General features: G+C 40.8%; 1 protein-coding gene across 2 annotated transcripts in view; it reads right to left on the minus strand.

Annotated features, from left to right (window-relative positions):
- The window catches only part of GABRB3 (gamma-aminobutyric acid type A receptor subunit beta3), a 250,372-nt gene that overhangs the window by 10,753 nt on the left and 225,063 nt on the right, over positions 1-14,556 (minus strand). For both annotated transcript variants that reach the window (XM_082450222.1, XM_082450221.1), the window contains exons 7-8: positions 8,224-8,376; positions 2,150-2,394 (exon numbers count right to left, since the gene is read on the minus strand). In XM_082450222.1, the coding sequence (XP_082306348.1) occupies positions 2,150-2,394; positions 8,224-8,376 (398 nt within the window). The remainder of the gene's footprint in view (positions 1-2,149; positions 2,395-8,223; positions 8,377-14,556) is intronic.

The following is a 14,556-nucleotide window of genomic DNA, read 5'->3' on the forward strand; positions in this document are numbered from 1 at the left end:
TTTATGGCTGAGTAATATTGCATTGTATATATGTACCACATCTTTATCCATTCATCTGTCGACAGGCACTTGGGTTGCTTCCATGTTTTGGCCATTGTGAATATAGCTGCTATGAACACTTGGGTGCATGTATCTTTTCGAATTAGAGTTTTCATCTTTTCCAAATATATGCCCAGGAGTGGGATGGTAGAATCATATGGTAACTCTATTTTTGGTTTCTTAAGGAACCTCCATACTGTTCATCATAGTGGATGTACCAATAGTGGATGTACCAATTTACATTCCCACTAACAGTGTAGGAGGGTCCCCTTTTCTCCACACCCTCTCCAGCATTTGTTGTTTGTAGATTTTTTGATGATGGCCATTCTGACCAGTATGAGGTGATAACTCGTAGTTTTGATTTGTGTTTCTCTAATAATTAGTGATGCTGAGCATCTTTTCATGTGCCTGTTTGCCATCTAGTCAGCAACAGTTTTTAATGTTTACTTTTAAGAGCATCAAGTATGCATTTAAAACTAGCATACATGCATTTGTATGTATGAGCTGATGTCTACAATTACAGATTTTTAAAAATATGAACATGTAAAGGCTTTAAGAAAACTGCTGGGAAAACAGAAACAAATTTTCAGAAAAGCAAACAGTAAAAATGGACTCATGAATTTTCCTCTGCATCTGATTTATAATATATTATTCCTACATTCTGCTTAATTTCATCTGTGGATTTAGAGATTTGGGGGATTTTGTTTCTTTTTGTTTTAAATTTTAAGCTTCACACTCAAAAAGATATTTCTGTAGCACAACAATTTAACCTTTCTAAAGAGCATCATTTAGAAGAAAGGAAATAAAATTTAAATGTTTAAATTATGAGGGAATTTGGAAAAACAGCATTGTGTCTGCGTGTCTGTGTAATGGAAAAAATAATGATGTGATGAATTCTAGTTTCCTTGGAAACAGTATTACCAAAGTATACTGTGTGTGCATAATAGGATGTGGACTAATTTAGAAACACACCAGTATGGTGCTAAGTATACTTTCCAGTAAGAAATTCAGGGTCATGTTGCCTGTGGAAGCCTGATTTTATTCACAGATCCTAGTTTCTCTGACCAAGTCTATTTATGTGTTGCTGAAAGGATAGGAGCCATTTACCTTCACTCATTCATGAACATCCAGGGACCTATTCTGGGCCACTCGTGGGCCACAGGCACAGCACTCCTCCAGGGAGCTTCTGCACCCCTGCGAGAGGCTTGGGCTGGCAATGCAGCAAGAGCACCAGAAAGAACAAGGAAACCTCACAAGCTTGAGAAATAAGTATGTTTAGTAAGAAGAATTTAAAAGTAAAGAAATATAGGAACAAGCCCAGTATGTAAATGGGTGGAGGTATATTTTTGAGGACTTGAAGGGATGCAAGAGGTAAAAGGATAAAGATAAAAATTTTATAGAAACGACAATGTGCTTTCACTAAAATAGTATTTATAATTGCAATAACATATTGCTTTTATTAAAAAAATAAACCGAAATGACATCTAACTGCAAAGTTTGTAATTGGAAGGATGTAAGCATGAGATGAGGAGGGCTGGAGAGGGACCTGATTGGTGCCCTCTCTCTGGGTTCAGAGCCCATGGGTCCTAGAGCAGCTCCCTGATTGGCCGCTGCTGTCCTGGGCTGCTTGCCTGGCATTTTGCAGAACACAGCCAGCAGGGCTGGGCCAGGGCAGATGCACAAGAGCCCTGGGACAGCACACTGCTCCTGCCCTGCACTAGGGACCCTGAACCAGGGCAGATGAGAGAGGGGGCTGTCCACGCCATGCAAAGAACAGCAGCATGCTGGCTATCACATTTGTAATTTGACCACTGAAGGAAAACTGCAACATTGTTGAAAATGCTTTTGCCTGTCAAGTTTGGGCCCCACACCCCAGAGATCCATTCACTCCAATATCTTTCCTTTTCTTTTCACAGGAAACTGGGAAGTTTTTGGCTTCTCCAACTTCTGCACCAATTTTGCTTTTCTATAAAACTCAGTGACTTGCAGACGCCACCTTTCAGGCTACGATCAACAAGCCCGCATCACTCCTACTCAAAGGCCGTGATGCCGCGGGGTCTGCGGGTCTGGGAAAGGCAGAGTTGGGGGCGGCCGAGGCCGAGAGGCCTACCCGGTTGCTGTCACCCTTTGAACGGTCATTCTTTGCCTTGGCGGTCTTTTCCGCAAGCTTCTTCTGCCTTTGAGGGCCTCTTCCAAAGAAAATGTAGTTGACAAAGGCATACTCCAGAAGGGCCAGAAACACAAAGACAAAGCAGCCCATGAGGTACATGTCAATGGCTTTGACATAGGGGATTTTGGGCAACGTCTCCCGAAGATGTGTGTTGATGGTCGTCATGGTCAGCACGGTGGTGATCCCTGTAAAAGAAACGGGAGCGTGACAGGCTGCAGGTACACCGCCAGTTCCTCACTTTTCACTTTCCTGCTTTATTTTCTCAAACACTGTGAAGTAGTTGAAAATCACGGTTGAATATTGTTGGGTGATCGAAACACAACAGAATATAGAACACACAGTTTGGGTGGCAGGTCACACCTCAGGCTGGGGAGTTAACATCTCTTCCCTCCCCACCCCACTTGGGAGGCGCCTCGCATTGCACCTGGCCCGTGGATGGAAGTGGATGGAGAGGGGTCGGGGACAAGGCAGAGGCTGCCCTGCATGAAAGCTGGAAGAAATGAAAATAAACCCGGAATTTATCATAAAACACTAAGTGTCTGGGTGAGAAGCTTCTGGGAAGAAGAATGAATCTGGGGAATCTAGGAAGGCCATCTGTGGCTGCTAGTGAAGAAAATGATTCTTACCACAAGGTCTTAAAGCAAGGGAAATGAGGCAATGACTTAAAGCTGCTAAGGATGGGAACCAGTCCTGAGCGCAAAGAGAGGGAATGTTCGAGGGTAGCTCCGGAGAACAGATTACCTCGCAGAGCAACTTCCCGCCCCAGCTAAGAAAGAGGCTAATAAGCTGTGCGGCACATGTTGGCTGTGGTGGGCAAGGGCTAATGATTTTATCCAAGGTATAGGATCTTACCATGTTCTGGGGCAAGTGACCAGATCTCTGTTGGTTTTTTTTTTTGTTAAATGTCATTATTTTGAATTCTTTAGATAGTATCAGGCGAATAATACCATTTTTCCCTAAGGGAGCTAAGTTTAGTCTCTAAAAACATGTAAGGACCATATTTTGTAATTCTCCCATAGCAGTGGGCATGTCCTTGGTATACAAAGATTCCATATGGGATGATTTGAAGCCACAGAGAGCAGGGGACCCATTGGCTCGTGACATGACCAGAGCTGCTGAGCTGAATGAAGCTACATGTGTGGGAATGAACTGCATCACTCACTCTCAGTGGCACGGGCATTATTGCAGCTGACTTGCTCTCTTTGAGACAGTACTTTTGAAATATTAAGGAGTCTCAAAAAAGTAAGGCAGCTCCAAAGAGCCAACTCTTTTCTACCCATGTGACTGGTACCATGGAATGGGATTACTCATGTGTCTTCCAGGACCCAAAGGAGAGGGTCATTGCCACATGAGAACTTCTCTCAAGGAGACTTGCAAGGTGAGAGCCTCAGCCATGGTCCTTCAGCTGCAGTAACCCAGAAAACCAATGATGTCCCCTAGACCAGCAGGCGATGCAAGCCCGAGAGGCTGACCACCCAGACACATGGTCCCACCAGACCACTTCTCTGACCCCACTGGACCCCCACTCAACTCTCTGGGGAAGGGGCTGGGTTTGTTAAGCATCTTAGTCTGATGCCCTCTGGACTCCCATCCCATCCTTGGATAAGTGCCAGAGTGTAGGGCTCCCCTCACTAGTGACCACCTGGAGAAGAGGGAGGAGAGTCCAGGCTTCCATCCCACACATGCTGAGCTGCTGTTAGCAGGAGATGAGGGAACCAAGGAGCAGAGAACCTATTTTCATGTCTGACTGCAAACCAGAGCTGATGATGAATATATGGAAGTCAAAGATGTCAGGATATTTTAAGACTCCCCTTTAACATAAAATTCAGGTGTACCTGGGGACTTTTAAAATTTGAAAATGGCAATGGGATAATTATAGTTTACAAAGAGGTGCAAAAACACCATGCAGATGCTACAAAATTAGGTGTTCTCACTATTATTCAAAAATTTTGTAATGTTGTTGCCACAACTTATTTTTTTCTTTCCAAATGGACTTTGGAAAGTGCTCTGCTTTACTCATTGCTTTGGCTCTCCAGTTGACTATTCTGAGTGGATGTGTATAACACAGGCCTCAGTAGATGTCCCCAGAAAATGGGCTAAAGTAACACAAAACAGGGACGGCCAGCACATGTCAACGAGCACTCAGCCTGGCAAAGGTGAGGAAAATGGGCAAGGACGCTGGCTTCAGGCCCATTAGGGCCAGCTCAAGGAGCCCCTTAAGAGTAAGGTTTTGTGGTGAGTGTTCCTTAGCTTTCCAGCTTGGGATCACATGACCTCTTAGCTTGAAAGACCATGCATTCTCTAATTCTTTGTATCGTTTTCCTTCCTATCAAGATAACCATGGAGAGTGGTGGATGCAGTGGTTCATGGCCTGGATAGTAGAACCACATGGCCCAGGCCAAAAGCCCCGCTCCACCACATCCCAGTAGCAGGACCTGAATGAGCTTGATAGGTCCACAATTGTTGTCTAAAGGTGTTGTGAAGTCTAAACACCACGGTGATGGGCTAACGGTAACTGGCATTGTTAACACTCGCGACAACAGATGTTATCATTATCAGCATCACAGAAAAATACATTTTCTGGTAGCCTCCAGTTTCTTGGCAGGAGACCTAGATCCGGCAGCCTCGCTTTGAACTTCTGATCTCTAAAGGGGACCTCATTCAATGGCAGAATGGGAGACTGAGTGGTGTCTTCTGTGTTCTTCATACATTTACCAAGCTGTTAAGTCTTGCTAACTATTAGCCTCAAATTATTTCTCATTTATATTAAGGAAATATTATGCTTGAAAAACTGCATTTATAAAAATGGTTGTGAAATAAAAATATAATTTATATCATTTAATCAAAAGATATTTAATTTTTCTTCTTTGTGACCCAAATAATATGGCTTAAATTATTTTAGTGTAAATTTTCACTTTCAGAAGGACCAATACTATTATTCACTGATAAGTGGACTTCGGGATTTTTGAGGAAGACCATGTAATTACAACTCCCAACTTTGTAGTCTAGCGGCTTCTAACACTAACAGTTCAACGGATGTGGGGGTCAGACCCTGGGCAGCAGAAGCATAAAACCCTGAAGCACACAGAGCATCTGTGCAGCACAGCTGGGTGAAGAACCAGCGTTTCCCTTCTCAGTAGAGACAACCCCTGACAATTCCAGGTCCAACAGTGCCCTGAGCCAGAGGGACATGCCAAGGAGGTCTTCACTGAGCACCTTCTGTGCAGACCCGCACCTCTCAGATCTCATTTAGAAGTGGGGAGAACTCACCACTGTGCAACCATTCAGGATGAAGGCAAACAGCACTCTAAGCATTTCAAAGGGTGTAGTTCATGACAAGACACATGAAGTGAGCTGGGGGAGGGGGAGTTCTCCAATCAAAGCCCCCCAAACCATGGCCATATCCTCTCCAAGAGGCACTGAGCACATTAGCATCTTAAAGGTTCTGAGAGATTCCTTAATAAGAATGGTTAATAATAATTCTTGCTGAGCTTTTAAAAATATCCATCATTTTTACAATGTAATAGACCAAAGAACCCTTCTGTGTGTTGTCTATTGACACTGTAGAAATCACCTGTAGTGGTTAAGGGCCCTGGAGTCAGACAAACAGGATTAAAATCTTTCTTCTGACACTTAATATTATATGACTTTGCACGAGTTATGTAGCTTCTCTGCACCTCACTCCCTTCTCTGTAAAATGGGAACGATAACACTGCCTATCGTGCTATGGATCTTCTGCACCATGGATCAGGTAACCACTTTCCAGTGACCTTGCACAGAACTTAGAACCTGAGAATTTGGTAAGTTTCAGCTTTAATGATTGTTGTTGTTGCTGTTATTTAGGGTTCATGACCCGATGATACACTTTTCCTTAACCAGTTGGAGCTGCCGTGCTGTCACTTCCCAAGTCCTGCGGACCCAGGCTCAGAGACCATGTCTTATGCAGAAGCTGGGAGAGAAGGAGTAAGAGGACTGGGGTCCCACGCTGAGAGCGGGACCTGCTGGATGTCTATCTGGCCAGACACTGCAGCCTGGAGATCCCAGCTGCCTTCTCGACCTCCAGGCCTCAGGTCCACCCCAACACTGGCAAATGCCTTCAATTCTGCCTCCCGGACTTCTGATATCCATCAGAACCTGCACACCTCCAGTGGTAATGCCTTAGCCAGTCTGGACAGACCACTCCTCTGTCCCAGCAAAACCACAGAAGCATGACTGAGGTTTATAGTAATAATACTGGGTTGACAAGAAAAAGTGGAATCTACTTTCATACGCTGTAATGAGGCTATGTTGACTTTAATCCACTCCAGATAGATTATCTATTTAATATTGTGGAAGATGATGTTTACAATTTAGGAGCTATAGAATTTGGATCATCCAGAAAATTGAGAAATTCACATTTTCAGTACACCTCACTTCTGATGATGCCAGATAATTCTGGTTCTTTGGTACTCATATTTCTCTAATTACCTCAAAAATAACAGATTCTCTGAGGCAGATTCCCTGGAAGCTCAGGAAGCTTCAGCCTCTGATCTTCTCTAATACAGGCCTCTTAGAGGCTCGGGGCGGGGGGGCGGTTCTGGAAATTCTGTATTTATGTATTTTATATCCTTTTTCTTAAAGAGAGCTCCTGAAGTTGTATAAGCTAGCAGCTCCACGAAATTTGGATCTGCCCTAGCAAATTCATTTTAGCTGTGAATTTTCCAGGTGAGAAGAGAAAATAGTTTAACAAAGAGCAATCTAGTAACATAACAAAAAAGGGCAAAACCTACAGAAAGGACTGATGTCACAGGGTAACCTCTGCAGGTGGTAAAAAATCCTGAAGGTTTTTTCGAGAGATTTTTCCTTTACCAAGCCCATTAGAAATAGATTAACAGCACTTTTGATTTTTTGATACCTTATTCTGCTCAAAGTGTTTTTACATTCACCTAACACTTTAGAAATAACTACCTAAGTTTCTTAAGTCACTGTTAAATGTTATGTCATTAGAAAAAAATAAGTCACTGTTAAATGTTATTTCATGAGAAAAGAAATCTAATCTTGAATCAGTGCGAGTCACCTGTCTTTGCGTCTAAACCAGACGTCCACTTACGCACATGTACACACATTCTCCTGGAAGCATGATGCTAAGCAACTTATATTCCTGGGAAGAGATGGCAAATAGAAAAAGTAAGAAAGAGGGACAACCAGATCCCTGAATTCTTATGCTTCTCTGCAGGCTTACCAGCAGATGTGTTGTAATTCTTTCCCATCAATTTTGAAAGGTATTATTGATGACTTCACTCCCAGGAATTAAATTCAACCCTACCCAAAGAAGGGATAAACTGGACAATTGCTCTTCAGCTCTAAAAGCTCACTACTTACCTAAAATGTATTTAAATAATTATTTTGTCCATGCAGTTTCATAATAATTAGTTCAGTAGAAAATAATGTTTCTGAAAATATAAGCCTTCCCTTAATAATCAAAAAATATTAGAAATCATACTGGAACGTATAATGTATATTGTACATCAGCTAATAATCCAGTTGTCAAGTGACCAATGGCCAGAAGAGATCACTAGAGTTTTTGGGAACCACTCAGAATTCAATATCACATTTTAATGCTCATTAATTTGTGTAATTCCAATTATATGGTATAACATTTGACTATTTTTCTGACTTAAAAAAGAATGCACAATTAATCAAGTCTTCTTTCTGGGCCATAGAATAATTTTGAACAGGAGATGTTAACGCTTGCTTTAAAATTAGTGTCAAAAATAGTTTTATTATGCAAATATTCGGCAAGCATATTTTCCCTTTCATGGACATGAAAATTCACATTTGAGCCTTATAATTAAATTAACACATCAAGAGAATCATGCATGAAATTAGTGTTTCAAGATAAAAAGTGACTATATGGGCAAGACTGGTGTCACGATGTCAAAAAATTGTAGTTGAACTATAGTCTTTGAACTCCCTTAATATTGTAATGATATGGTGACTTTACATTTTAGGTATCATTTAAAAATAGCACATACCAAGGGCAACTCTAGCCGCAGATGCATCATAATTGATCCAGAAGGATACCCATGAGAGAATTGTAATTAGGATAGAGGGCATGTAGGTCTGGAGAATGAAGTATCCAATGTTTCTCTTCAACCGAAAGCTCAGTGAGAGCCGAGGGTAGGCACCTATGGTAAATAAACAGGAGTTACACTGGAGATCAGACACAGCAGACAAAGAGTTTGCTTTGACTTCCAGGGATCAACAGCATGCATTTAAAAAGTCCAGAACGGAGGGGTGGTCCACAACCAGGCAATCTGCTTCCACACGCCTAATGGTACCCATCGAGAACTTGGGAGAGGAATGATTTTCAGTCTATGTATGAGGTCATGATGAGGATACTCTTCTAAGGTTAAATACTCAGCTGAGAAATGTCCCTGAGAAAACTTTGGGGGAAGCCTTTAGCTTCGAACACAGAATAGTGCCAAATATCTCATTTAGTTTTCAACTAATGGTCCCCTTCTCCATTGTAGATAGGAGAGATTTGGCTCAAGGCTTTACTGAGCAAAATGGTTTTTATCAGTCATCCCCTGTCAGCCCATCTAGAGCAACAGTGCACAGATGTTTGAGGCACTGACCCTGGACCACCTGGGATAGCTCAGGGACCCCCACCCAAGAGCTGGAGAGGCACAGAGGGCAGGAGTGTACTCTGAGATGCTCTGTTCCAACCACAGGAAAGGCATCAAGGAGAGCTGAGGAGAAGCACCCAGTCTGCTTTCCTGTATTTGAATCCCAGTGCTAACCTCCTGATGTGCATATCCCACTTAGACAGCCTTGAACCCCACCACCACTGCCAGTGCAGAGTGAGAAAAAAGCCCACTGCTTATGCCACCTATAGCTATATATTTGCCTTTTCTGTTTGATTTTGTTTTTCTTGGAGCAAGGCAAGTGTGGCTTCCATTTCCTCCTGTCCATTTCAACAGTCCACTTTATCAGTTTCAAACTTCTCAGTTCTTAATTTTCTGGACTCAACTGAGGTTGCTGGAAGGTCAACCTTCTCTAATCATCAACTTCCTTGCCTCTTCCCCTCCTGCCTTCACTGATGGGTGGTGCTCTGTTCCTGAGATTCTTCCACCCAAAGCTTCAGGAGGCCTCACTTTTCTTGCCTTCCTCCTACTCCAAGCCTGAGAGGCTCCTGTTCTCCTCCTGCCTCAAAGTATATGCATTTTCCTGACTTTACTCCACATCCCTTTCTGGTTTTGTCCCTATATTCTATCCCTTTTCCAAGTATATGCATTTTCCTGACTTTACTCCATATCCCTTTCTGGTTTTGTCCCTATATTCTATCCCTTTTCCAGTCTGATTCATTCGTATGACTGTTTCTTCTACGTAGTAGATGAAAGACTTTAACCTCTAGGCTCCTACTTTAGCATCAACCACATTTTCAGCCAAATTATATAAAGGAGAAAAGAAATCGCCTAATGGACCCAGCATTTAAAAGCTGACAATCTAGAAATTTCCTCCAATCTTTTATGTGCCTGTGTGTATAGTTTCTTTTATATAACTCTGATCAAATGCATATATCGTATTGTCACCATAGCATAAACATTTTCGTCCTTATTACAAATTACTTATAAATACAATTTTAAATTTTTCCTAATTTTCCATCAAATACATACACATGTATTCTATAGTTTATAAATACATTTTCCTGAATGCGATAAATTTAGGGTATTTCCATTTTTACAAAACTTTAAGTAATATTCTTAGGGATACCTTTGAGTAGAGCCCTTTCGTTAGGTTTAAACTTATTGCCTTAGGATGAATGTGCCAAAAGAGGAATTGCTAAGCCAATGTTGAAGGCTTTTGATACATATTCCCAAATTACTTTGCAAAAGAACCACACAAGCATACATGCCACTATGAGTACTTTATAGAAGTGCCTATCTCATTTTATAAACATAACAATATTACATAATATTTCTTAAAAATAACTTTTGTTAATTTCCTTGGGAAAATTTGTCCTTTCAACCACTTTCTTTAATTGATCACTTCCTAAATGTTTGTTTTTCCCGATTTTAACTTTATAAATAATCTAATTATACTATTCATTCATCTTTCTCATTTTTTGTTCCTCTTACTGTTTTTACCTATTCATTTAAGTTCTTTTGATACTAATCCTTGCTTGTATCCTCTGCAAGCATTTTCCCGGTTATTTGTTTAAAAACTTGAATAGGATAAAGTGGGGGACATATAAAAACAAGTTTTTGTATGTAGTTGAGTCTATCCATTTTATTTTTTTCCCTGTGATTTTTAAAACCTGTTTTTAGGTTTAGATAAGTTCACAATAGAGAGCTAACCACAAACCTATTTTGAGGGTTGGCAATTTGATATGAAGTGAACATGCATGTTGGTTTTTGTTCCACAAACAACTAACCAAGTTTTCCAACACATCTATGAAATAAAGCTTCTGCTGACATAGATTTGATACACTCTGTTGTTTTATAGTACATTCCATGTCTATGGACATGGACATGGACATGTCCATAGACATGATGTGCCCATGAGCCAAGTCAGAGCCCTGCCTGGGCTTTGACATCTCTGGGTCCCCAACCCCATATGTTTCAAAAGCACGGTCATCCCGTGTTCAACAACTTTGAAGGCTTCGCATAAAGGTCAAAATAGTCATCCGGGAATTTTAGTTTCTCCAAAATGTTTTCCCAATTTAATGTTAGTTTTATTTTCCACCATGTCTCTGCATTAAGCATAACATTTTCTAGCCAAGAAGTATCCTCATTGCCTCAAAATAATTGTCCATATTTCTTGCCTCTGCTGATTCACACCCACTGTTCTCCCATTAAGAAATGTCTTCCTTTAACCATACTTCAAGGCCTTGGTCAAATGCCACATCTTCCATAAATCCTTTCTTTTTCTTCCCTCCAAGTGTAAGTAAGTACCTTCTTATTTTCTTTCCTCTTTAAAGTTATAATTATTAATATTTACCAAGGTAAGATCTTCCTTAGTAAGCTGTACATACCCCTAGGCAGAGTTTGTGAGGTACTGTATTTTTCATATACTGTCATGCCTAGTTAAACGTCTAAACCATCTCTGGCTATTAATAAATGCATCTGTGTACTGAGAGAATGAAAACAGGCATATTTGGTTTATTTATGTGACTCTTTAGCAAGTTTAATACTCAAAACAGTCAGTACTTCTATTAAATATTAGTTTGAAATCCCATAGCAACTTCAACATTTTTTTTTAATACATTTATTTTATTTATTTATCTATTTATTTTGGCTGCGTTGGGTTTTTGTTGCTGCGCACGGGCTTTCTCTAGTTGCGGTGCACGGGCTTCTCATTGCGGTGGCTTCTCTTGTTGCGGAGCATGGTCTCTAGGCACACGGGCTTCAGTAGCTGTGGCACGCGGGCTCAGTAGTTGTGGCACACGGGCCCTAGAGCACAGGCTCAGTAGTTGTGGTGCATGGGCTTAGTTGCTCTGCGGCATGTGGGATCTTCCCAGACCAGGGTTTGAACCCGTGTCCCCTGCATTGGCAGGCAGATTCTTAACCACTGCACCACCAGGGAAGCCCACAACTTGAACATTTTTACTGAAGTAACTTCAAAATCAGATCTTAGTTTGCAGTTTCATGGCAATCTCATGCCTTTACTTGTCATTTGCTATTTTATGCTCCAGATATTTGTCACTATATCCACTCTACTTGGAATGCTGTTTTATTCCATCAGGATAGACTGGCTCATGTTGTAGTAGCAAAAGACCCCTCAAATCTCAGTAGCTTTACAACAAAGATTTTTTTTTTCTTTCTTGTGCTCCATAGCCACTTAGCTTCCTCTATCTGGAAGACAGCTGGACACTGTGGAAGAAGTGCCACACATACTTCCCATCACATTTCATTGTCCAGAGCAAGTCTCACTGTCAATCTTTATGTCCCTGGAGTAGGACAGTTCAGTCCTCTCCTAGGGAAAAGCAACAAATATTTTTTGAATGATAATGCAATCTACCATATTCCCCAACTTTCCATTTTCTGAGTCAACTTTCTTAACTTTTTCCAAAGTACATCTTCTTTAGGAGAACTCTTCCCTACAAGGCAAATATTGATACTTATGCAATGAAGTACAACTGATACTCTTTTGAGAATACTTGCCCCAGGCAACATGGGGACCAATGATACACTTGCATAGTCAAACACTTGGAAGGTCATTAGTGACCCTGAGAAAGGGAATATTACTCAGATTTCAAAACTATGTATTCACCAAGGTACTCATTAACACAGAACATAGAATTAAGAAAATATACTATTTTCTTATGTATTTGTTTAGTAAATACATTCTATTTCTTAAATATGAAATATACCTTCAAATCAACAAAATTTTTAGGCATTCACCATGTGCCGCCCCCCCAATCCCAATCTCCTAATCCCACAGGTGGGAGTTAGTGGAGGAAACAACAAAGATGAATAAGAGGATAGTCTATGCTCTCAACTAGCTCCTAATCTGTCAGAGAGACTCATACAGAACCGGCCTCCGTAAACCAGAGGTAAGGGCTACACTGGATATTCTAGGGGACAAGATTTAAGAAAGGTTTCACGGTATCTGAACTGAGATACTACTGGTTGAATAAGAGTCTTTACAGGCAGAGAAGCAGAATAGCCTTCAAGGTAAAAGATCCACCGGGGCCAAATGAAGAAAAGCCTTTCAAGATACCATGAGACAGAGACCTCAGAATGTTAATAAACACAAGAATCTTCAGAGGTGTCAAGACCCATTCTTCTAGGCAAAGACTTTTGCCATTTGGTGTGCATCTTCAAGAACACATAGAGTCTTTGTGTAGCTCTGTTAGATAAAGTACTGACACTGGTACAACAGATGTCCTGATGTATCCTGTATCTATGGAGAAACTCCTCAAATGATCATAATGAGTGGCTGATAGTTTAAAGTTGAGAAGTAGTGAGTCAGCTGCACCAAGACATAACCTTCAAAAGAGCAATAGAAGCTTACAAATTACAACAGAAAGGCACAGAAGCCCTAAAGTCTGTGTGCCAGTGCAGATGGGGACAGGTCCACAAATAGATGCTGAGTAAAAAGACAAAGGTACAGTCCCTAAATACAAGTGCACTGTTCTGGTTCAGGGCTTCCTTGGCAAAACTATCTATCGAAGATGCTGATCTCAACCCTTTCTCCCCAGATGCACTAAAAGTTGTGGCCAGAAACAAGGCTCTGGATCTCTCATCCAGCCTCAATTAATAGCACTTTCTAAGGCATTAATATTGTTGAAGAACTCATAAAAATGTGGATGCAGAGTATCATGTCACCTTTGCGTGAGCCACTCAAATGTATCTACAAAGTAACAAGCTGATATTTTAGCAACTGCAGCAGAGCTGGCCTATGTACATATACCTGTCCCCCTCCAAGGCAGCCACCGTGGGGGCTCTCCCACAATTGCCTAGGAAGCTTTGTGAGCTCGGTGCTGCTCTTGGGGTCTTTATGATGCTGTCTCATTCGATATCTACCTTTTTTACTTTACAATACAACCTAAAGTTCAAAATGGTGTTCCTAATTTTCTCACCTGCATTGCTAGTCACCTTAATTAATATATGTTCAAAAATTCCATAAAGGAAAGGAGAGATATGAAATAGGAAAGAGAGAAAGAGGTAAAACAAAACTTTTTCAAAGACTGTCTCAACCAGGCAATGATTCTCTTTCTGATCCTCCATAGTAAAGCCAGAATGTTCTATCCTATGACTCTGAAGTAAAGAGCAGAGGCATCTGAGTGATCCAGGTTCAGGCTCAGGGTTTATTTGGGATATTCCTTTAGGAAGCTGGCTTTCCTCTCAGATCCTTAGTTTCCTTGTGTGTAAAATTAGGGCAAGAACATCACAAGTGAAAAAAGAAAAAATATAAATTATACTCCATTGATTACAAACTATTATTCTGCAAAGGAAACCATCAAGAAAATGAAAATACAGTCCACAGAAAGGGAGAAAATATTTGCAAATCATGTATCTGATGAAGAACTTGTATCTAGAATATATAAAGAAGGTTTACAAAAAATACAAACAGCCCAATTTAAAAATGGGCAAAGGACTTGAATAGATATTTCTCCAAAGAAGATAAAACCAGTGTCTAGTAAGTACATAAAAGATGCTCAACATCTTACTCATTAAGGGAATGTAAGTCAAAACCACAATGAGATGCCATTTCATACTATTAGGATGACTACAATAAAAAAGAGAGACAATAACACATGTTGGTAAGGATGTGGATAAATTAGAACCCTCATGATTGCTTATAGAACTTAAATGGTACAGCCACTTTAAAAAACAGTTTGGCAGTTCCTCAAAAGGTTA

This window comes from Balaenoptera physalus (assembly GCF_965194825.1).
Source record: "Balaenoptera physalus genome assembly, chromosome: 2".
Taxonomy (NCBI): domain Eukaryota; kingdom Metazoa; phylum Chordata; class Mammalia; order Artiodactyla; family Balaenopteridae; genus Balaenoptera; species Balaenoptera physalus.